We start from the raw sequence: 22751 nt of genomic DNA on the forward strand, positions 1-22751 counted from the left end.
AAGTATTGAAGCGGTAACAATTGGCTTTGCTACAAACTGTGTTTGAATATTTCAAGAAGTTGACAAAAGAGGAAAATAACCCTAAGGCATATTATTAAACCAAATAAGTAAATATTTGATGTTTTATAGGTTTTGGTGATGCATGAACTAAAAGTTATTCCTTTTGTTTAGGGCTGCAACTAACAATTATTTTCATTATTGATGAATCTACTGTTTTTGTTTGTTTGTTTTTTCACGATTAATCAATTTCATTTGCTCTATGAAATGTCAGGAAAATACCACAATCACAATTTCCCAAAACACAAGGTGAATTCATTCGACCCGCTTGGTTCAACAAACAGCTCAAAAGCAAATCTAGTCAATTAACTATCGCTGTTTCGTGGACTGAGAAAACCAGCAGAGTCAATCTGAGAAGTTTGATTTTTGCTATAAATAACTTAAAAAGTCATTAACAGACAAATAAATGTACGTTATGTTATCACGAATAGTTGCATTACTGAAGTTTAGGATAATTAAAGCCCATTAATGTCCTCTTTATAACAAACTGTTATAAAACTCTGCTATCAGAAAACCCAATAGACTTATTTGGGAAGTGCTGCTTAAAAAGTTCTGTAAACATCAACCACATATATTAAGCCATATAGAAATCCGTAGTACTGAAGCATGTTTTACAGCTGAGGTCTGTGAAACCCCCAAATATCAGCAGACTTCTAAAACTAATGTCACCAGTTCAAAATCATGTTTATAAACTTTCTCATACAATTAGAAAAAGCCATTAAGTATCAAGCAGATAACAGAGTGAAGTTTGGGGTTTCAGCGGTTAGAGGTATCCTGGGTTAAATAGATGCATCATTTTACAGCACCTGGTATTCACACTCAGAATAAGTATGAATATACTGTATTTACTCATGTTTACTATACATTTACTCGCTTGCAATAACATTAATTAAATATATTAACTGAATCATATTAAAATCTATATTAAATAACACTTTCTGACGTAAGAAACGTGTGCATACACACTAACTTGATAATTACTTCCTGTCAAAGAAGCAACAACACGTGCAAACAAGCCTCTTTTTTTTAATACATGAATCTCTACAACTCCAAAGAACAGTTCTGCAACAATATGTAATACATGCATACTGACGGGTTTTAAATGCTTCGTATTTAACTTTTTCATGTTTTTTTTCCTTCTTTTTTTTTGGAGTGGGGGTGGGAGCGGGAGCGATATAGGGAAGACAAAAATAAACACTCAAGACCCAAGCAAACTGTGTTGTTGAGATCTGTATTTACAGTAAATAGAGGCTCAAAGTCCATATGTCGATATTCACCACAACATGTTCATATAATTCACAATGGCAAAGTCCGTGATATTGGGCTTGTTCTGGTGAAGTGTTCTCTTGAGTGACTTAAAATTAAATAGAGGTACCACAGAGAAGATACAAAGACAGATCCTCTCTCTTCTCCGTGTGAAGGAGAGAGAAGGAGAAAGAGTCTTTCTGCTAAATTCAACAGGCTGGTATGAAAGCACAGTGATTAAACATAGAGAGAGTGAGCTGTTTTCAGACCAGCCACTTCATGAGCGGAAGCAGAGCACGATATTTCAACTACTGAACTGTACACTACCGATCTGACGATTCTGCAATGGGAGCAATCCTTGTTAAGATACATTTTCATTCATTTGTCATGTTACATTTTTACCGAAGACATGAATGTGCACTTCACTGATAAACATTTTCTTTAAATCCAAATCTATTATTCAAGGTCTTTTAATGGGAAAACAATCCGTCTAGTATGAGTTACATAATGCTCACATGTCAATAATGATGGACTTAAGGAAAGAAAACGGTCAAACTCTCCCAATGGCACATTAGAATAATATGCAGTATTTGGAGGTTTTTCACCAGCAGCAGTGTCTGACCACTCTGGAGGTGTGGGGTGGGGGGTGGGGGGTTTGGATAGCTTCATGTTGGAGCACATCCCTGAGAACTGGTCACAAAGCGACAACACGTGATTGCCCTCCTGTGGTCAAGGAGGACTTCACAGTCATGTTAAAATTAATTAATCAAATAAAACAGCAATTACAAAGTAACAACTATTAGATACTGTGCCTTTATCATTCAATGCAATAACCTTTCAGTCCAGTTTAATAACACATTTCTGCAAGTGGATTACTTACAAAAGTCATAATATATTGTAAGAAAATAAATAATCCATTACATTAGTGCAATGCACCGGCCCTCTCAGCAATCACACTCCACAACCAAAGCACATTATCCTGCTCACGTTTCATGTCCACACACTTTAAAGCAGAGAGATTACACATACTGTCATACTGTTGGGAGTCATGACTCTGTGAGCCATTGTAGCAAATACCACAGAAAATTAACAACGAGAAGTTCAGAGTGCAGATGATGTCACAATTATTTACCACAGCTTGAAGCTTATATTTCACTTGCATAACAGGAGTCCACTCAACAGTTCCAGACAGGATATTTACACAAGGCATACAGAGGAGCATCCTGTCTCAAGACGCTCACAGTCAAAAACGACAGCAGCTTCAATAATGAATTCCCTTTAGTGTGGCACTTCCCAGACCAGCTGCTTGTTTGTCTGCCAGACAACCATGATCCAGCCTGAACATGGCTTCCACAATAACAACTTCTGGTTGAGCTTCTCCCCCTCTGTACTTCCAGGTCCGTATGACAGTGGGAAGGGAAGCAGCGGGGTGCCGTGCTGGGCCATGGTAAATGGAGCTGAGCCAATGCTCCTTAAATTCCTCCCGTGGTTGGCAGAAACAGATGGGAGGTTGCGGGATGGGTAAACTGGGGAACAACGTTGAATCACGAGGCCTGGGGATGGTTTCATCCCGTCTCAAAGCTCCGTGGTCTCCCAGCTCACCTCCCGCGGAACCTGGCGTCATTTAGTCCCAGTGTGGATGACGGTAACGGTGGAGGGTCGGGGCCGCGATGATTCGGCCACGACCGACGGTTCCTCACGCACGGTAGAGGGAGCATCAGAGTCCTGACTGTACACTTTAACAGCAGATGGCAATGGAGCTATTGGAGAACCTGCGGAACAAATATAAGAAATATAAGGAACTGGTTATCGTTAACTAATTTCTGTTTAAAAGTAGATCATTATTATCATTTTCAATAAATCCTATGAAAAGACCAAAACCAACAATGTGTTAGTCCATCTCATAAGGGTTCTTACTTCACTGGTCTGTCTGCAGCTCAGCTCTGAGCCCATTGGTTCCTAATGAAGATGCAAATCTTAAAATATATTTTTATATATTATATTTCCAGGGCTATTCCTGAAGTAATTCCTGAAAACAGCTGGGCACTGTAGTTTTCAGCAAAGTTTACACAAACACCCACCTTGACAAAAGTAAGTAGGTGTGTCTGAAAGCTCAGGGAAAAGCCAGTAAGTTGACCTTGAGTTAACATTATTTTCTAAGACATGCAAATTGTCAATCACGGCATATTGCACACTGTCACTATTAAGTTTTGTGATATACTAATGTATGCACTAAGGTTGAAATTAATTATATTAATATTACATTAATTATTGTTTGGCCCTATATAGAATAGTTTCATGCTTAATAAACTAATAATTAATTACTAATCTATAAACCAGTAAGTCTATAAAAAGTGAGAAAATGGTGAAACTTCCTACAGTCCAAGGTGACATCTTCTAAAATGCTTGTTTTGTCCAGAACCAAAATCTACTCAATTTATCACTAAACAAAGAAAGGCAGAAAATTTTCACATTTGAAAAGCTGGAACCAGCAGATGTTGATAAAAGCTCTGCCAATCAACTAATCAATTACTCAACTAATCATTTCACCACTGTAACAGTGATAAAATGAGTATGAAATAAGCTTTTTCAGAGGTGTGGTGTTGTAATAGAGCTCAAAAATCTTATGTTGAACTAAACACCACAGACACACTGTGGCCACATGTCTCACGTCAAACCCAGTTAAGTCTGTTTAATTGAAAATGACACCTCAAGAGCTTTTTAAACTGTTGCCAATTAGCGCGATGGAGGGGGGCATGGGAGTGAACAGAGCTCATCGGAGTGCAGAACTAAAAGATGGACATGTCCATGTCTACAGAGAGCGTCTGAAGTGTCACTCACAGTCCTTCAGGGAGAGCGGGGCGCAGTCCACAGACTGGCTCTTGGCTGGAGCTCGGCTCTGAGGGTTGGACACGGAGTTGTTGCCGTGGACGCTGCTGCCAAAGCTGGTGCCCAGTTGCAGGCGCCTCATGTGTCGGATGACAGCCGTCGCATTAAAGGCTTGCTGTGAAGAGAGGGTGTAAACAGACAAGTGTAATACCAGGGACAGGTTCCTGGGGAAAGACAAGCATGCTTTTGCATTTCAAAAAGATAGAGAATATTGTGTGTGTTGTGTCCTTTTTTTTTTTTTTTTTTTTTTTTTAACTAGGAAGTTGGTTGTTTTTAAAGTAAAATATCTCTTGTCTTGTACTCACCCTCCATTTGCTTTTGGCAAAGTTTTTGCGCATCTGTCGACTGACTGACTCATGTATGTTCTTGCAGAGAGCTGTGTCTCCAGCAATCCTGAAAATGAAAGTCAAGTTCTTTTATTTCATGTAAAATACAGTTCACACCTACAGACACACCAAGGCACAAGTGATTTATATTTGTATCTGTAATATGTTGGAAAACCATCCTCATGCTGATCCCATCATTTATTTTCATTCTGCTTAAACATCTGTGATTGATGGAGCAATGATTTTTGCAGAAGCACACACACTGTATCACGCTCTGTCACATTCATCATAATATCTCTGTATGAAACCTTGTCAATGAAAGCCATTTCTCTCTGTTATGACACCTGTTACCGGTGTCACAAACCACATATTTGTATCAGGAGGACCACCTGCCCAGGACCCGAAAGGCCCATTACTGGCTAACAGACTTATTCATATTGGCCACTTCAGCCGGAGACAGCAGCCCACGCCGGCTCGCTCTCGTTAGCGCCGGCTAAGGCCTGGGAAGACATCCTAATTGTTCATTAAAGCTTCCACATTCTTCAAGGATCCTTCAGGACGCCAGCCACTAATTGGAAGCCATTTATTCAGCAGATTTCTCTCCGAGGGCTGGCGGTGCCGAGGCAGAGGTGGGTTCGCGGCTTGGAGCCATGGCGACAGATGACAGTGGGAGGACATGCTCTCTATGACAAATGCGTAAGCCTGGCAATCTGCGTCATACTGCTGTTTAATCGCACCGAGCTGTGTGGTTCCCTGTGATTGTCTGGTTGGGGCGCAGCGTGGCGGTTAGTTTCTCACCAGGGGTGCTGAAGAGCCTGGTCACATGTGAATCTCTTCTCTGGGTCCTTCTCCATTAGGCAGCTGATGAAGTCTTTGGCTATGAAGGCAATTAAAAAAGGTCAAGAGCACATCCAAGAGAGAACATGTTCCTCACTCTGCTGAATGACGGAGAGGTTCCTCTGTCTGGGGTTTTTTGTATATTGTACAGATTGTAAAGCCACTTGAAGCTCATTTGTGATTTGATATTGGACTACACTTGACAAGCAATTATGTGGAATTATTAATCAAAAGTCTTTAACGCTGTCCTTCTCTTTATTGCTCTATTAAATTTTTGTTGCCTACTATGGAGCCTGAAAGCTGACGAAAGACAATAGAAGGTTATCCTCTGTGACAAAGCTAGAAATGAGTACATCACAAAATAATGCAAAAATAAAAGAGTTAAGTAATTAAAATCCAGTGTAGTCGAGCAGTTTAAAAGGCTTAAGACACAAAAACAAACAGAAGTTTATACGGTGATGTCACAGCAGCATGTGGTGTATGGGTGTGAGTATCATCACCTGCGCTGACTGATGTAGTTTTATGAAGGCAGGCAGAGAACTGAAAAGGCTGGTGCTCCGTGTGTTTAGCTACCGATGTGTTCATGTGAGCAAGCTAGCCAAGTTAGTTCTCTCATTCACACGAGTGTGTGCTCAACACTGACATCAGCTGAGTCTCTGCCCAACAAATACATGAGCGTCTCAAAATCCTATCATTCTTAGGAAAGTGGAAATGTTGCATTGAAAGAACTTGAAATTAGATGAATTACTGAAATGTGTGCCATGATCACCAAAAAAAAACAAACAAGATGAAAAAATAAATAGCTGAGAAATAGAAGAACTGACTGGAGGTATATAATTTTATTTTGAATATTAATATATAGTCATGTATTTATTTATATTTTTTAAATTAGACTTAATTTTTCCTTTCACTGCTTTTAGTCAGTTTTGGGCCCCAGAATTAAATTTGTTGTCATGACATGATAAGGGAACTACAGGATCTGCAAAACAGAAGTGACATAATTTATTTCAATTCATCACTAACACAGACACATACAGTGTGTCGTCGCTCACCGGAGTCCGATATGTCATCCCAGTACGGCGCATCAAACTCATAGTCCGCCTTGAGAATCTGCTCAAAGAGCTTTGAGTCGTTCTCGTCATAGAAAGGAGGGTAGCCGCAAAGCCTGAAAAGATGAAGATGGATGATTACACAACAGCAGTCCGTGTGAGTGCCGTCACCCATCGGATGTTAGGAACTTTAACCCAAATCTAAACAGGATTTGCTGCAGCCTAATCTCATTCACTGGCAGTTTGATTTTTCATATAGCATGCAACAGGAGACGGTTCAGAGGGGATTAAAGAGACTACATGAAGACTAAGAGGGAAAAATATGGAACAAAAACAGTCCATTTTTATATGATATGGAAAAAATGACATGGAAATAGTAGATATGTAACATAAATCCGTGCTGTATATTTTAGCTTCAGATTATGAAACAGTATAAATCATCCCATAACGAACACACAGAAGTCTCATTTGTGAAGGTATCCACTTGGTTACCTTAAAATTCATTCCTCCTAAAGAATGGATAATGAGACCAAGGATTTTCTCTTTGCTAATGAGCGACACCACTTTACTTAATTAGTTTAACGGCTTTGTGTAACACTTTCCACTAAAAGCTGGATAGGCTCTGTAAAATAGGAACAGCAGCTGTAGGCATCCCTCACGCTACAGTCTTGAACCAGCTATGGCTCAGCATTGAATGAGGTACATCACAATCTGGATGTGTTGTTTTCAGCTCATTGTTTGATAGTTTTAGACTTTCAGGTTGTCTTCGAGGTGCATGCTGCGATCGGATGGCTGGCATTACATACACAAAATAAGATGCAGTTAATGATTATATTTATGTTTAAAATGGCAGTACTCACAGAATATATGCGATGACTCCAATAGACCAGCAGTCCACAGCTTTACTGTAGGGTTTCTGAGCTAAAACCTCAGGGGCTGGAACAATGAAATATTTTGTTTAAATGGTCAGACAAACTAATATTCATGTAGTGAAATAATACAAACAAATTTCGATTTTTTTTTTTGTTCGCTGCGACACTGAGGCTGGAGAAGAATGTGAATGTTTGGTGGTTTGCCTGTAGCAGATGGCTAAAGTTAACCTGTGGCTACTGGCAGATTAGATTAGGTCATGTTTATCCAACTAGAGCATCTAATTATCTCAGAGCAAGTTTGCACCAGAGCTCAGAGGGCATCCTCACCCACGTATCCTGGAGTCCCACAGGCGGTTGCCATCACGTCCCCTGTTCCCTCCATCTTTGACAGGCCAAAGTCACTGATCATGATCTTTGACTCATCATGAGGACTGAAGTACAGCAGGTTCTCAGGCTGGAAACAAAATAAAGAGTCAATCTATGTGCCTGTGCTTGTATGTCTCTGCTTATCCATATGAGCTTGTGTATTTTTCCCATGCACATTAATTTCCCGCAGACAGTAAGATCTCGTTCAAGAGTCAAGGGTGTTTTATGGCTCATCCAAGAGGCTTCAGCATTTTCACTGAGAAGGAAAATCCCTGACATTTAACCTCTGTGGGTGCTCCACACAGAGAGCTCATGTAATATCACTCACACAGGTTAAATAGCAGGGATTTCCCCTCTCAGTAAGACTGAAGAGTTCTCCCTTGTTGAGTGGCAAAAACATTTTTAACTCTTCAACAACAAATACAGTGGATTCTGTGAGGAACTGTGACTATCTAATACTGATTTACCTTTAGGTCTCGGTGCACTATCCCCATGGAGTGCAGGTAGTTGACCGCGTCCAAAACCTGCCGAATCAGCCGGCTGGCATCCATCTCTGTGTAGAAGCCCTTTTCAACAATACGGTCAAACAGCTCACCTCCAGACACCCTGTCAGCACACGCAGAAAACAATACAAGTCTAAAAACAATAATGAAAAAGTTGATTTATGTAGCACTTATAAAAATCAGTGACTGAAGTGCTTCCCAAAGGGCAGGCATCCGCAAAAATCATTTGAAAAATTCTTGACCAAACTGCAAGAAAAAAAAAAGGATAAAATAAAATATACACACACACACACATATCTTTATAATTTTTACTGGAGCACACACAAATAATTGTTTTCATGTAAAGACACTGCCTACAAACTGTTCAAGTGTTTTCCATTTCCAACAGAAACACCTCACACCCAGGCGTAACAATTCTGAAACCAAGATCGAAAACGCAATACAAACATCCACGACCTCTGCTGTGACACAGGAAGACCCCCACCCCCATTTCATTTCACATTCAACACTACAACACATGTGAATCACAAAATCCTTATTCTATTTAAAGTTAGGGCAGGCTGTATATTTTGTAAATATTACACACTACACCTATTTTATTGTCTCCCAACTGCGTGTGTCACGAGACCATTTGGTCCAATCGTGAGCAAGTGATCACGTCTGAGGTAAAACTTGGGCAAGTTTAATTAGCTCAAGATGGATAATAACTCTGATTACAGAGCCCCCGGGCACATTCAAGTCAGCAGTGAGGGAACGTTTTGGTTACCCACCGCCCCCCGAAATTACGTAAAGCTCCCAATGTTACATTTTCTTTCCCTTTCTAAACAGAAAATTTCTCCAACATGCATCTGTGAGCTTTTGTACTCATGTGTACCTGCTCCCAGCCTTGGCATCGACATCCTCTGATCTGGACCTAAGCAGATTTTCTCTTTGCTGTCAGTGTGCCCTAAGCTCTAAAACAGCCTCCCTGTTTAAATCTACCACAGGGACTTTCTTCAAATCTCTTCTAAAGTTACATTTTCACACACATGCATTTCTGTACCAAGTGAGTAAGTTGTCATTAATTGGAAAACGTCTGCTACATCCGTTACAAACACTGCACATTTTACTGAACTACTTTCAGTAACAAAAGGGAAAAGACACAACGGGTGACTCATATTAAGTTGAGCATCAATTATGAGAATGTGCCTGCTTTTACAGATGGCTCGCAATCACCATTTTCATAAGTGATGCTTCAAGGTCACATGACGCACCTTTCAGAGGTGAACAAAGGGCAGATATTTGCTGCCTAAATTGCTGGTGCATTAGTCACAAACACTGTGAAATTATGTGTCGGGGAAAAGGGCTGCAGACATGATGACGACCAGACAGAGGAAAACGGTACTGGCAGAGAGAAGCAGCTGCCACCTTCACCAACACTGACAAATACATTTAGCAAGATAGTTGCTACATAAATAACACTTGAAGTAACTTAAGGTTTTGACAGCCTCCACACAAGCTCAAGCTCAAGCTTTAAGATCTTAAAGGAAAAGTTATAGGAAATATTCTTATGTCCTTTCTGGCTTAGAAGTAGATGAGATGATCAATACTTCCCTCATGTCTGTACAGTAACTATGAAGCCGGAGCTGGGAGACAGTTAGCTTAGCTTAGCACAAAGACTGGAAATAGGGGGAAACAGCTAGCCTAGCTCTGTCCATAGGTAACAAAATCCACCAACTCCTCTAAACCTGGTTCACTAATTAACAAGTTGTATTGTGTTTAATTTGTACAAAAACAAAAGTTGTTATTTTATGTAGGGCTATGTACCAGTGATGAAGAGCCTCCTCAATATGAACACAAATTAAAACAATTCATTATCAGTAATATTCATCTTTATTGATGTCACCTTCTATCATTTTATTACAAATATTTTTTTTTTCTAATGTCATACAAAATGAGAGAGTAGAAAGCCTGTGTTACTTCTGGCTTCCTGCATTGTAAACACAGTCACAGCTTAAAATAATTTTTTCAAGCAGTGGACAGAATGTTCAGACGAGTCTTTGAGGCGTCTGGAAATGTCTTTAGAACCACAGTGAGTGTGTAACAATCGTCTGGGTTTTTCAAAGATCTCCAGGTACAGTTATGTGCTTCGCTATGTGACTCGAATGTAATAATAACACCAGAGGGAAACAAACCACAGCTCGTTGTTACACTGCGGTTCGAGGTGCAGGTGGGCAGATTCTTTTTTTACTTCAGACAGACCCGGCCTCGCTTTTCCCACTGTTTCCAGTCTTAACACTAAGTCAAGCTACGCTAACTGCCTCATAGCTCCTGCCTCACATTTCCTGTACAGATATGAGAGCCGTATCAATCTTCTCATCAAAGACCTGTCATCAACAAAGCCAATAAGCTTATATTTCAAAATGTCAAATCTTAGTCCAACATGACAGTTATATTTTTTATTGTTCAATTATAAACTCTGTGGCGTTACATCTATATGTTTAATACTGCTGTAGACAAAGACTCATTCCTTTTTAAAGCATCACTGCATTCGCTCAGACACGCGGGTGAGGGCAAAAATGCCTCTAGGACATTACAGACGCTTATTCAAGCAAAAAAATGCAACACATTATCCAAATGACAGGCCAAATGGGAGACAAAGGGCTGACCCAAACAAACAAAGTGGTGGGTTGATGTACTTACAGCTGCATTATGAGGTACAGGTGGTTTGAGCTCTCGTAGATGTCCTCCAGAGCCACGATGTTCTCATGCTTTATCCTGGAGAGGGAGAACAGAAAATTCACTTTGCTTGCTCTCAGCCTCCTCACAGGCCAACGATGAGCTGCAATTAGCCTTTTGTTTTGTTAAAATGATGCCCTGCTGCCTGAAAACAAATTTGTTTTCTGTTTCTGTTTATGTTACAGCACATTGTCTGTGTTTGCACTTCATATGTGTGTGTGTGTGTGTGTGTGTGTGTGTGTGTGTGTGTGTGTGTGTGTGTTTATGCACCTGTGTATCTTCTCCATGCTTTTCAAAAATGAACCTGGCAAAGCATATCATTCACACAGGGGAGAAAACCTTTTGTGTGTGATGGAGAACGAGGGGAATTCTTATAGGATGCTAATCAATGAGTCGTGAAGCAGCAACCCCCGTCAGCAGGAGCACCTGAAGAACATAATATAGGATGGATCAAGATGCTGGGAGTCTGTGTCCAGGCAACCAACCAACAAGGTTTTAGTGAAAAAAAAACACACAGCCTCTGCAAGGAGATATGCAGATGACAGCGCGTGTTCAGAAAGGCAGGTGGCTGAAAAAGAAAAAGGTGGGGGTGGAAGAGGAGGCGGGGAGAGAGTCTCAAAGGACTAAACAATCTCTGCAACTTCCTCTTTAAGTCCAGAATGAAAATTAAGGTTGCAGTTTGAGGGCAGTTAGAATAACAGACACAAGGAAAGAGGGAGAAAAAAGAGGGAGAAAAAAAGAGGGTATGAGAAATCAAAATAGAGAGAGAGAGAGAGAGAAAAAGGAGGAAGTCAAAGGATAGCAACTGTAGCCAAGCAACTATACCCAACAACTGGCGTTCTCACTTCAAGAGTGACTGATGACTGAGCTTCTCGGGGGAATTACCCATCAGACCCTGGAGGAGGATGGAGTGTCACCTGGTGTCAATGCAATCCTATCATACCCTGTGTAGGTGTGTGTGAGTGCGAACACTGTGAAGACCCAAAATGGTGGGTGGATGAGATTCGACAAGGAAGTCACTTAAGCCTGACAATGACTGTTAAATAAACTGAGTGGCACCAGCATCCCAACTCTGAGTCAATACTCAGAGTGGAGAGAGACAGAGAGACAGAGACACACACACACACGCTTTCCCCCCGCTGAGGATGACGCAAGGTGGTGACCCTTTCTTAAGTGGTGTTCTTCTGCAAACTCCCCCGTGGCTCAGTCAGGCGGTACCTACTTCCTAAGCACGGCGATTTCATTTTCGATGCTAGTCTCCTTCCCCTTCAGCGCTTTCTTTGGGATGCACTTGATTGCCACCATCTTTCCTGTGGCCTTCTCCCGAGCCATCACCACTTCGGAAAATGCCCCGCTGCCAGAGAGAAAGAGAAACATGTTAGTCCTGCTTGATATGCGCTCAGGCAATATTGACAGAGAAAACCTATCGTCAGTGAGCAGACAGAGGGCACTCAGAGGCAGACAGGCCAGAGTACACAAACAGCATATTGTGAATATTTACTGAGAACTGGCAAAGTCCCCTTCTATGGCCAGCAGCCTTCTGCGTTGGCCTACGCCTGGTGCTCGTGTGCAGCCAAAAGCATGGCAAACACTTTTAAAACACCCATTTAGGACGGCTGATAGCGTGTCTTCCTCGGCCATCTGTCTCCATACATGAGAGCCTTTAAAAACAAATACTGAATTAAGGGAATATTTGCTCAAGCAATCTGTATCTGTTGCTATGATACAACGTTCAGTCCACCTTAATAAATCTCGCTGAGCACGCTGCATGATTGCTTTTTACCCCCCCCCTCCCAGCTTCTCTTTTCATTACACACCTTCACAGGCACCTTTTTACTTCCATGAGCCCCGAGGGCAGTTTGATGTGAAGATCTTAAAAAAAGATGGATGATTTGAAACTCTCTGGGTCATGGTCACTGGACCAATGATAATGTGATCTAAAACACTACATTAAAGTTTGATCAACTGATGAGTTGATGGCTCTGATGGAGGCTTACCAAAACGTGTCAGGATAAGAAAAAATGGTCATGTGAACCAGAGTGTTGTGATTTTCTTTGTGTTTCTGGATTCATATAGTATCATCCCTGGTCATAGCTTCTTGATCAGCACTGAGCAGCTAAGACACATGGAGTTTTTCACTTGGATTACTTTACTTTTTTCTGTTTATTGTCTCTTCTGTTTTTTTGCTGACATGATATTATAATGCAATATATATATATATATATATATATATATATATGAAAATATAATATTTTCATTAAACAAAACATACTGCCTCCTGCAGTATAAGCGGCCTGTCGGAACATCATCAGTCATACAAAAAGTGATGTGGAGAAACACACCTGAGGTGAATCACCGCCTCACAAACAGCAAGACGGCCGGCATCAAAAGGTCCATTATGTTCTCAAAGTGTAATCAGTTCCGCCCGACAGGCTCTAAACTCAGTGCTGCTTGCTGCACTAAGTCCCACCGTGGCCATCAAATCCACGCTAATCCCTCACTCCACCACCGCACAGGGAGTGGGGGGGGGTCAGCCAGAGCCATGACACACAAACACAGACTGTGCACCAACACACTACCTGGTTGCAAAGCCACACAGCAAACAAACAGAAGTGAGGGGGGCTCGGAGCATACGCCCTTCCGACTTTGACCTCATTCTGGCATGTGGGACAATATGTAAATTCAAGGGCTTGTGCAAGAGAGTTGGTGCATTACTTGCTGGCTTGTTACAGCACACACACACACACACACACACATGCACACACATCTTCCTAGCACAGCTGTTGCCGTGAGGACAATGAGCATAATTTTTCTATTCAGCACATGCGGCCGACTCCTACAGCTGTGCGGACATTAAGAACAAAATTCCTCTACCAGCACGTTGAGCCTGTCAAGCAACTCTCTTGCACGTTTTTTCAGAGCACGCTTTGTGCTTTCTGCAGCAGGAGACACACGGTGATATAAACCACAGGAAACCTGTGAACTGACAGAGAGGTTTGTTACAGCCTATAGCACCATTTCTGTCCCCCCCGCTCACCACATTGACAAGCAGCAACATCACTTCCTGTGAATGACAACATGACAGAATCCAAGCCTGTGACTTCCCTTGCTCTGTCAATGCATGAGGCATGATAAACTGTGCTGCAAGCCCTCAAAGCATTCAGTCTATTAATTCACAATTCACAGAAAAGAAAGGGTGCGATGTCTGCTGGAGACATGCATATGGTGATGCTGCCGCCCACATGTCCTATCTGCACATACATACACACTCTACAGCTGAAATGATTAGTCAATCGAAATGCCAGTGACTTTGATAATTGATTTCATAATGTCATTTTTGAAGCATTAATGCTGAACATTTGGTGGTACCAGCTTTTTAAATGTGAGGATTTAGTGTTTTCTTTGTCATGCCACAGTAAATGAAATGTGTTTAGATTTCTGATAGCTGCTCAGACAAATAAAGAAATCTGAATACGTCACTTCTGCCTCAAAGTTTTCACAACTTTATAATATTTCATTGACTCATCAATTAATCAGGAGCATAATTTGCAGATAAAATGATAATAAAAGTACTGGTTAGTTGTAGCTCTACACAAGTGATCAACTTATGCGATATCCAGCAAACCAAATTCATCCCTAGAATAATCCTTGGCGTGCTCTGGGGCAGCATTAAATAATGAGAGAAAGCTCCATGTGAACTGGACCCTTTATTGAAGCACATCTCATTCTATTACACAAAATGAATGATGATTGTATGACAGCAAAATGTTTCCAGTGTCACTGACTGCACAACCAAGTCAGCACCCTGACTCACTCGGTTCAATAATGACAGTTGATGATTTTAAGTTCTTCCCAGAGTGTGTGTGTGTGTGGGTGTGTGTGTGTGTGTGTGGGTGTGTGTGGGTGTGTGTGTGGGTGTGTGTGTGTGTGTTTGTGTGTGTGTGTGGGTGGGTGTGTGTGTGTGTGTGTGTGTGTGTGTGTGCGCGTGTCAGTCTGCAGCCACACAACACCACCACACTATGTGCAGGTTAGCCAAGCCAAACCAGCTTACTAAAGTGAAATGTGAATGTGGGCTGTGCTCTATGTGAAAACGGCGGCTGGTGCTGCAGAAGCAAAGCAAATGAAACTTGTTGAGGCCTTCGACCTCAGATGCTCATCAGTGGCGATTATGAAAATGCAGGGCAGTCTTGATGGAGGAAGTTGTTTTTTTTTGATGGAGGGGGTGGTGGGGGTCTCTGTGACTGAGGCTGGCTTATTGACATTCACAGGCGCTGCATGTTTTGTGGTGCTGCTGAGTAATCACACTGAATCATCTTGTGTAAGATGCATTACAGCAGCTCGTTACGCAACATATGGGATGGAAAAGTCGGAACTTGATAATCCAGGTAGAGCTACTGTCGGTGCAGCCTGCTCTGCTCAAAGTCACCCTCCAACGGTGCAACAATAACTTCAGCCAGAAATCTGACAGATGATATGATGCTGTGAAAGGATTTAAGTAAAACTAATTTATACAGTTTGCTAAAGTTAAAGATACTGAATAATTGGGACCAACTGGGATTTACATTTACTCATTTAACAAATTACTTTTACATGCTTGTCCAGTAAACATACTTTTACACATCTGAGCTAAAATTCGTCACATTTGGTAATAAAAGTTGTATTGGCAGCAGATCGTTTTGCAGTTACACAAAATGCTTATTTTTAACAGACCTCACACCACCATCTGCTCAGCTGTGATATGCTACTCTGTCTACTCAGAGTTTTGTAAACTACAGTGTCAGCCAGAAAAACTATGTGAAAATTACTATTTTTTTCTAACTTAACTTACGTATTATTCTTATCAAGATCTGGAATATACTGAAACCACTATAACCTGGCTGATACTGGATTATTGAGGCCAATACCGATATCAAGAGTGAAGTTTTTTGTTGTTTTTTTAAAATCTGATAACAATACAAACGAGCTGATTGTCTCTGGTGGAAAAACTATTTAATAATCTAATTGTTTGTGAATTACCTCAATATTCATTTCTATACTGCAATTTCTTGTTTCTTAGTATAGGCTGATACCAATATATCTGCAATAAGCTAATACGTACCAATTTATCAGTATAGATACGTACTCCATTACAAGTAAAAGTCCTCCATTCAAAATGTTACACAAATTATACAAGTATTATCTGCAACATGTAAAAAAAATATAAGTAAAAAGTATCAAAAGTAAAAGTACTAATGATGAGAATGTGCCCTGTCTGTGTAATATTACTGCACCGCACTTTACATTATTCAAATACTGTTACTGGTGCATTAACAATCAAGTAGCATTTTAAAGTTGTAGCTGGCCGAGGTGGAACTAACTTTAACTACATACTGTTGGTAGTTTAATCATCGTATTTTATAAGTTGATCCCATTTTATGTTAAATCCTAATCTGTTAAGTATCGAGCTGAAACGATTCATCCAATTAATAGATTGGCAGCTATTATGATAATCAATTAACCTTTCGGCTCTAGGGGTGGCAATGCCAGTTGGTCAGTCCACTACTTTGGTCCAGACTGAAATATCTCAACAACTCTTCGATAGATTGGAATGAAATTTTGTACAGACATTCACGCTCCCCTCAAGATGAATCCTACCAACTGTGGTGATCTGCTGACTTTTCACTTTTCCAGTGACATTTGGATTTCAGATCAAATTTGGTTCATGACCAACTTGCAAAACTAATGACATTCCCATCAGCCTCAGCTGTACTTTTGACTTTAGTGCTAATTACCAAATGTTAGCATGCTAACACACTAAGCTACGGTGTTGAACATGGTAAACGCACAGAGCTGCTAGCATGGCTGTAGACTCTTAGTCTTGTTGAAGCAAAAATACCCAACACTTGCTGGTTCTCACATATTATTTGGTTTTAGTGGTGGTTGGAAAAAATAAGTAATTCAAACATCTTGGGCTTCAGGAACATTGAGATTGCCATTTTCTTTTGCTTTTTATTGACATTTTACAGGCCAAACGATTAATCTAAAAAATAATAAATCAATCGATAATCAAAATGACTTAGTTGCAGGCCTATGGAAATGTCAAATAAATGCAGGGGAGTAAAAACTATGTTAGCCCCTGGCATCTAGTAAAATGGGAGTACTGCAGACGTACCATATAATGGTTATTTATTTCCATGTTACCACAGAGATGATTTAACCAGTTTGGTCTTGTTCGCAGCTTTGATCCTCAGGATACTGGTTGTCTGTTCCAGGTAGTAAACAGCATTGATCTTTTGCTGCAGAGTTAAATGAACTCTGATAATATGACTAGAATGAAATCCAGCAGCTCTCACAGTCCCAACGACTGAAGCTGGAAACCATTAAACACCAACACACACACACACACACACCGGACCTGAGGCTAGTTTCCAGGAATGTGCACTTTGTGTTCACCAGACTGTTGATCAAACAGAGGAAAGATGGGGCTGATATGATCTAATGTCACTCATAAACAAATAAAAAGGAAAAATTATCCCAATCTCGAGGGAACTATTTGGCAGAAACCCGTTTGAAGCCACAAACCAGCCTGTCAGAGAGAAGTTGAATTATTTTAATGGGGTGATAACTGCCTCCTGTGCTCTGATACTGGGTAGTCTGGTACACTTCAACACTCTTTACACGCTGGCTCTGTAGGCATTCACTGAGGCGAGAGGGGGATGAATACAAATGGAGATTCAGGAAATTACTACGCACACAACAAACTACGCATTATCTTGGCAAATTATTTCACTCTCCATCATTGCAGTCCGTGACAAAGTATGTCCTCCCACACTGAACTGAGCTGGAGGACAGTGGTGGTGGTGGGCAGTGGTAGGTAGTGTCTTCATCAGAGGGAGCAACCAAGGACTTCCACCATCCCAGTTGCCTAGCTGCCATTTTCACTGCTTTCAGGCTGCTTTTAAGGACCCCACTAGTCTCTACACAAGCTGTGTGTCAGAGAATGATCAATGCATGGAGGCAACAGCAAACACTTTCATGCATCCACAGATGAGCGGGGCTTTCTCAGAGCAGGGTCAGTTTAATATTGGTTGAAGAAGCTTCTTTATTCATTAATATCAAACTGAGAAAAAGGCAAGTTTCCTCTTAGTTAGACTCAGATAAAGATTGTGGCTTTACGGGGCAAAAAGTGACATGAATGAGTCAGCTGTTGCTCAGCTCTGTTCGGCCCTGCAGTGGGAGCTAACAGAGGACAACTTTGGCACTTTAATCTCAGAGAGTGGGATTCTGAAACTACATGACAAAGCACTTAGAAAGGATCAAATTGGAAAGCATCATTTTTGGACAGCTTTTAAGCCACTATATTTAAACAGATAAAATAAGCCAACATTAAAGTTATTCACCTGACCTGTACTGGATTTTTGAGGCAGTTAGTGAAATTTGAGAGTTTAGAAATCCCTTCACTTCACTTGACACTGCAGTTCCCTCAGCTCTAGCTCAGAGCGTTTTAGCAGGTTTCGGCTCATTGTTTTGGTTTCTCGGCCCACAACTCCACTGTTTCGCTTCATTCTCAACACTATTTCTAAATGACCTCAAACCTCATACCTGTGGCATTTGTCCGCTGCAGCTTCTTGTTCTTTGTTGGCCAATATAAACTGATAACCACGCATCGATAAGTTAACACTGGCAGATATACTGGATCGGCCCATCGGTAGCACCAATGTGAAATGCCGTAATCAGTATCTACAGCAATACTGACCTTTTCTTTGTTTTGGTCATGATGTGACCGATCCACATTGACTACAGTTTTCTTGGGCAGACATAAACTTCAGTGTTTCTGTTACATTTTTTTAGTCATGTCTGCTGCTGACACAGTTTTTAGTGCCACAGCAGTGCCTCGCCTCATGTTAACGTACATCAAAATTAATATACAGATTTTAAATCAGAGAAAAACTGGCTTGTGAATGGTACTCAGTATCAGCAGTTAGTCTGAGAGGGAATTGGGAGAGAAAAAGTTGGATTAGTGCATCCTCAATCTTAAAGTACTTAAAGTATATTGTTAAAAAACAGTATGAGACAAACATCCCCACATCCCCGCTGTGAGTGGTAGCCCTGCCTTATGCTGCACATTTACAGCCCTTTGCCCACTGGGATCTCTGAAGGTGCTTGTGGTCAGGTTAGTTAATTTGCTTCCACAGAGTATCAGCAGCTTACGGGTCTGAAATTAGCCGCAAGACAAGTGGCGGTGTAGGAAGGAGGACCGGCTTCAGCGACGATGATCTCATTAGCTCACAACATCTAAAGCAAGACAGCATGGGGAAGAAGTGTGGCCAAAGCATTACTGACAGTGCCGCAGGCTTTCTGCTCCCAAACTCCTGCTAATATCTGATCAGTCATAACGTTCACACCGACAGAGCGGCCTCCAGCTGCTGCTGAAATACGATCTTTTCTCTCTGTAAAACGTTCACGCCGATGTTCACGTTTTCAAATCCACACATAACATTTCAGAAGATCAAATATCACTGTATCAATGCAACTGAACGATGAGGCGTATTTAAGGTATCAATACAAAGTCAAATATATCAATAAAGTTACAGGATGTGCAGCAGAATGGCTCCAGTTAGATTTATATTGTCTTATATTTGATAATTGTTACTGATTTTAAAGTTGTAGGTGGTGGAGATGAAGCTAATTTGAACTACTTTAGACTGGTGGGCAGTTTACATCAAACGCATCATATCTGATAAAATAACAGGAAGTTTAGTGAGTCAAAATTTGATCTGCAAAATAACTAATAAATACAGCTGTCTGATAAATACACTGCAGTAAAGAGAAAGTGAAATCTATTGATTCAATTTTATTGCTGCCTTTGTTAAGCACTTTGAAACGTAGATTTTGATAAGTGCTTTATAAGTAAAGATTATTATCATTATAAAGAAGTGTACAATACTTTCCTCTGACATGTGGTAGAGTAGAGGTATAAATGAATATAAAATGGAAAGAACTTTGAAGCTGAAAGCATGAAAACATGAGTAAATGTACTTAGTGAGTTTCCACTGCTGGTGTGTGGAGGGCAATGAGACGTCGCAGAGGGATGATCCCTCTTGGACACTGATGGAGATACCTGACGAGGACTCTACAGTTAAAAGTTAGAGCAGGAGGACGAGGAGGAGGAGGAGGAGGAGGATAATCTGTGTCGCTTCCTCTGACCAACAGTCCTTCTCATCCATTTTTAATCCAGGTAAAGCTGCAGGGCGGCTGGGCTTTTCTGTCCTGGGTGGCCTGTTGTGAACCCCACTCTGCAGCAATGAGGCACTCCCCGATTAAGATGCACAGGAACTGGTAAATGGGGCTTACTTAAAGTCAATCAGGACGAGTACATGCGGTACAATATGTAACATAAGGGCCAAACAGTGACACACTGGCCCCGGAGATGTGTGTTGGGTTGTGGGCGAGGGATCTGTGTTCCTCCAACCTGGCCATTGTGTGGACAGTAAATCACGATGATTCACTGGTGTTATTCAGAGGCTCTTCACACATAAATGAACGCCTTGGGGAAATCAAAACTGCCTCCAGGTAGGAATGTCTGACTGTTTAGTACAACAGCTGAAGTGCGCTTTATGAATCACCAATCTGCATGAGACTTTTATGATGCTGCTGCTCAGGAAAAACAGGTCTGTGGTCACGCTGAGAAGTCTAGAGTTTCACAGAAGATGGAGAGGAAAGCCAAGAAGATGCCGATTATTCTGCTTTTACACATGATGAGGTTGTTCATCTTACAGCAGCAAACCACAACAAGTGTGCCTTATTGTTTATGAATGACCTCCTTCCCAGTTTAGCTACAATCCCAGTGACTAGAGGCCATTTTTTTTTAAATTTTTTATTTTGCTCAGCTTGTCACCAGTTTCTGAAGCCAAATTTAATTAAAAAAACACACATTTCCCAAGGGAGACACGGGCCTTCCCAGAATCCCCAACAACACAAACACCACATTAAATTACTCTCAGTCAAGGGAGGAGGGACATGACTTCAGGGGACAAAGACCAGCGGGGAAATGAGAAATATACTCATTAAATGTGTGAAACCACCTAGCAGTCTATCACAATACTGACAGCCTGAGACCAGCTTCCTTTAGCAGATTGGGGTCTTCTATACTGTGGCCCTCTTTCTGCGGCATAACTTATTCAAAGAAGACAAGACACGAAGTCAAGCAGCACTAACAGTGGACCGAAATAAACTCTGGAATTTGCCTCCTCTGTGGAACAAGGGCAAGAGAATGACTTCAACCAAAGTGGTCCCTGAACTACAAGAACAAGCCAAAGGAAACGGAGCCGCACAACTCAGTTCTCATAAGAGAGTTTACTGTACAAACAAGTGTCTGTAGCAGCAAGTTGAATCCGTAAACCCACAGACACAGTGTTTCTTCACAGTCTGTCTCCTCGTTTGAAGAGGAGAGCAAGAGATGGAGCACAGGAGCACATAAAGTCATCACAGATGGTGCTTTAATTTAGGGAGCTGATTTCATCATTTGATTTGTGTATGCAAATAGGCCCTGTTGTCTTTGTCACACTTGTTCTGTTGTACAAAACGACCCCAAACAAATGGCTGCCTGTACAAAGCTCTGTGCACATGCTTCAGCCCTGATCTGATCTGATCTGATCTGTGGGGAGAACAAAAACAGGCTGCAGTAGTTTTTGAATGAAATGTGACATGAACAGAAGCAGGGAGCATTTTTATCATCATCCCCCCTCTCTGAACAATTAACTGATGATGGCCCTGATTGGATTTTTTTAAATGTCTCTTTTAGCGGGCAGTAAGTTCAAAAGGCCCTCGTCTCTGTCTGTCACCGTCGAACAATTCTCAGTTACTTCAACACATATTCAACAGCTGTCAGTCTGCTTTTCGTTTCCGTTAAACTGCACAATGTGGCATTGTTGTCTGGCGCTAATTCACACAACTGGCTACAAAGTTTCTAGTCGCCTGCAAACGCAGCGTTATCTTGTTACTCACGTCCCAAGGACTTCCTTGAAGTCAAATATTTTCTTGATGTCATCGACATGCTTTTTCCAAGATCCATCGCTGGACTCGCCGTTTTCTTTCGCCATTTCGCACTGGGGTGGGGGTAGGAGAGGAAGAGACGCTTCTGGAGGATCACCACAGTCGTCTCATCCAGCCAAAAAAAAAAGAAAAAGAAAGAAAAAGGAAAACAGCACAAGAAAAGAAAAGTAGCGCACTTCTGTGTTTCGCCAAAGGCTTCCTGGCTGTTTGTCAACGCAGACTATCTTGCTTCCTCAGCCCATGCACGCGGCCAGGCAAGCCCAAGGAGGGGAGGTATGTCCTACCCCGAGAGGTTATTTGACTAATCTGTTTGACGTAGCGGATCCCGAGCCTGAGCTTCCCCACTGTTCAGATCACTGTGACGGGGAAACACTGGCTCTCCCTCCCCCTCCTCCTCCTCTAACCGGGCGGGATTCAGTCAGAGTCAAGCGACGATGCGGTGAGCCGGGGTCGGGCTACTTGCAGGAGGATGACACTTGGCAGTCGCATCAGTGGTGCTGTGCCATGGAGTCACACCGACCGCCCTGTGGTTGTTATAGCAATAGGAGGAGTGGGAGGTTGCTGCTCCCGCCTATCTATCTGACAGCAGCGTGCACAAGGAACGATTTAAGTGTTCGCATTGCACCAAATCACCGGCCCGGTGGAAACTCCGGCGGACTGATCGGTGTCAGGGTCTGTCTCTGCTCAAACACATCTTCACGTTAAACCAAGTCTCGTGTTTTTTTGTGTCTGGTCGTTGCACAAACAGATGCTTTCATTTTAACATGTGTTGAAATATAAAGGCAGGGGCGTAGCTGGGAGTTATAGGGGCTCATGTAGGTGACCCTCGGTCCCCTTCCACTTTCTTCTATGTTT

The 22751-nt window shown here is 41.6% G+C and overlaps 1 protein-coding gene across 1 annotated transcript; it reads right to left on the minus strand.

Moving 5' to 3' along the window:
* Positions 1-1274: 1274 nt before the first annotated feature.
* LOC111229831 (calcium/calmodulin-dependent protein kinase type 1D-like) lies at positions 1275-22526 on the minus strand. Its single transcript, XM_022756305.1, has 11 exons — positions 21849-22526; positions 12085-12216; positions 10827-10901; positions 8109-8247; positions 7603-7729; positions 7264-7339; positions 6407-6519; positions 5316-5394; positions 4497-4584; positions 4144-4306; positions 1275-3074 (listed from the first exon to the last, which is right to left on the minus strand). Exons 1-11 carry the CDS (start codon positions 21941-21943, stop codon positions 2923-2925), a joined length of 1239 nt encoding a protein of 412 aa, XP_022612026.1. The 5' UTR covers positions 21944-22526; the 3' UTR covers positions 1275-2922.
* Between the last annotated feature and the right edge of the window lie 225 nt (positions 22527-22751).

This window comes from Seriola dumerili, unplaced genomic scaffold (genome assembly GCF_002260705.1).
Source record: "Seriola dumerili isolate Sdu_G_001 unplaced genomic scaffold, Sdu_1.0 BDQW01000242.1, whole genome shotgun sequence".
Taxonomy (NCBI): domain Eukaryota; kingdom Metazoa; phylum Chordata; class Actinopteri; order Carangiformes; family Carangidae; genus Seriola; species Seriola dumerili.

Excerpts from the sequence above, each read along its gene's own strand:
- LOC111229831 (XM_022756305.1), bottom strand. The coding sequence starts at position 21,943 with ATGGCGAAAGAAAACGGCGAGTCCAGCGATGGATCTTGGAAAAAGCAT. Across the intron at positions 12,217-21,848 it reads TTCAAGGAAGTCCTTGGGAC|CGGGGCATTTTCCGAAGTGG; the intron begins GTGAGTAACAAG and ends TCTCTCTGGCAG. Across the intron at positions 10,902-12,084 it reads GAAATCGCCGTGCTTAGGAA|GATAAAGCATGAGAACATCG; the intron begins GTAGGTACCGCC and ends CTCCCTCTCCAG.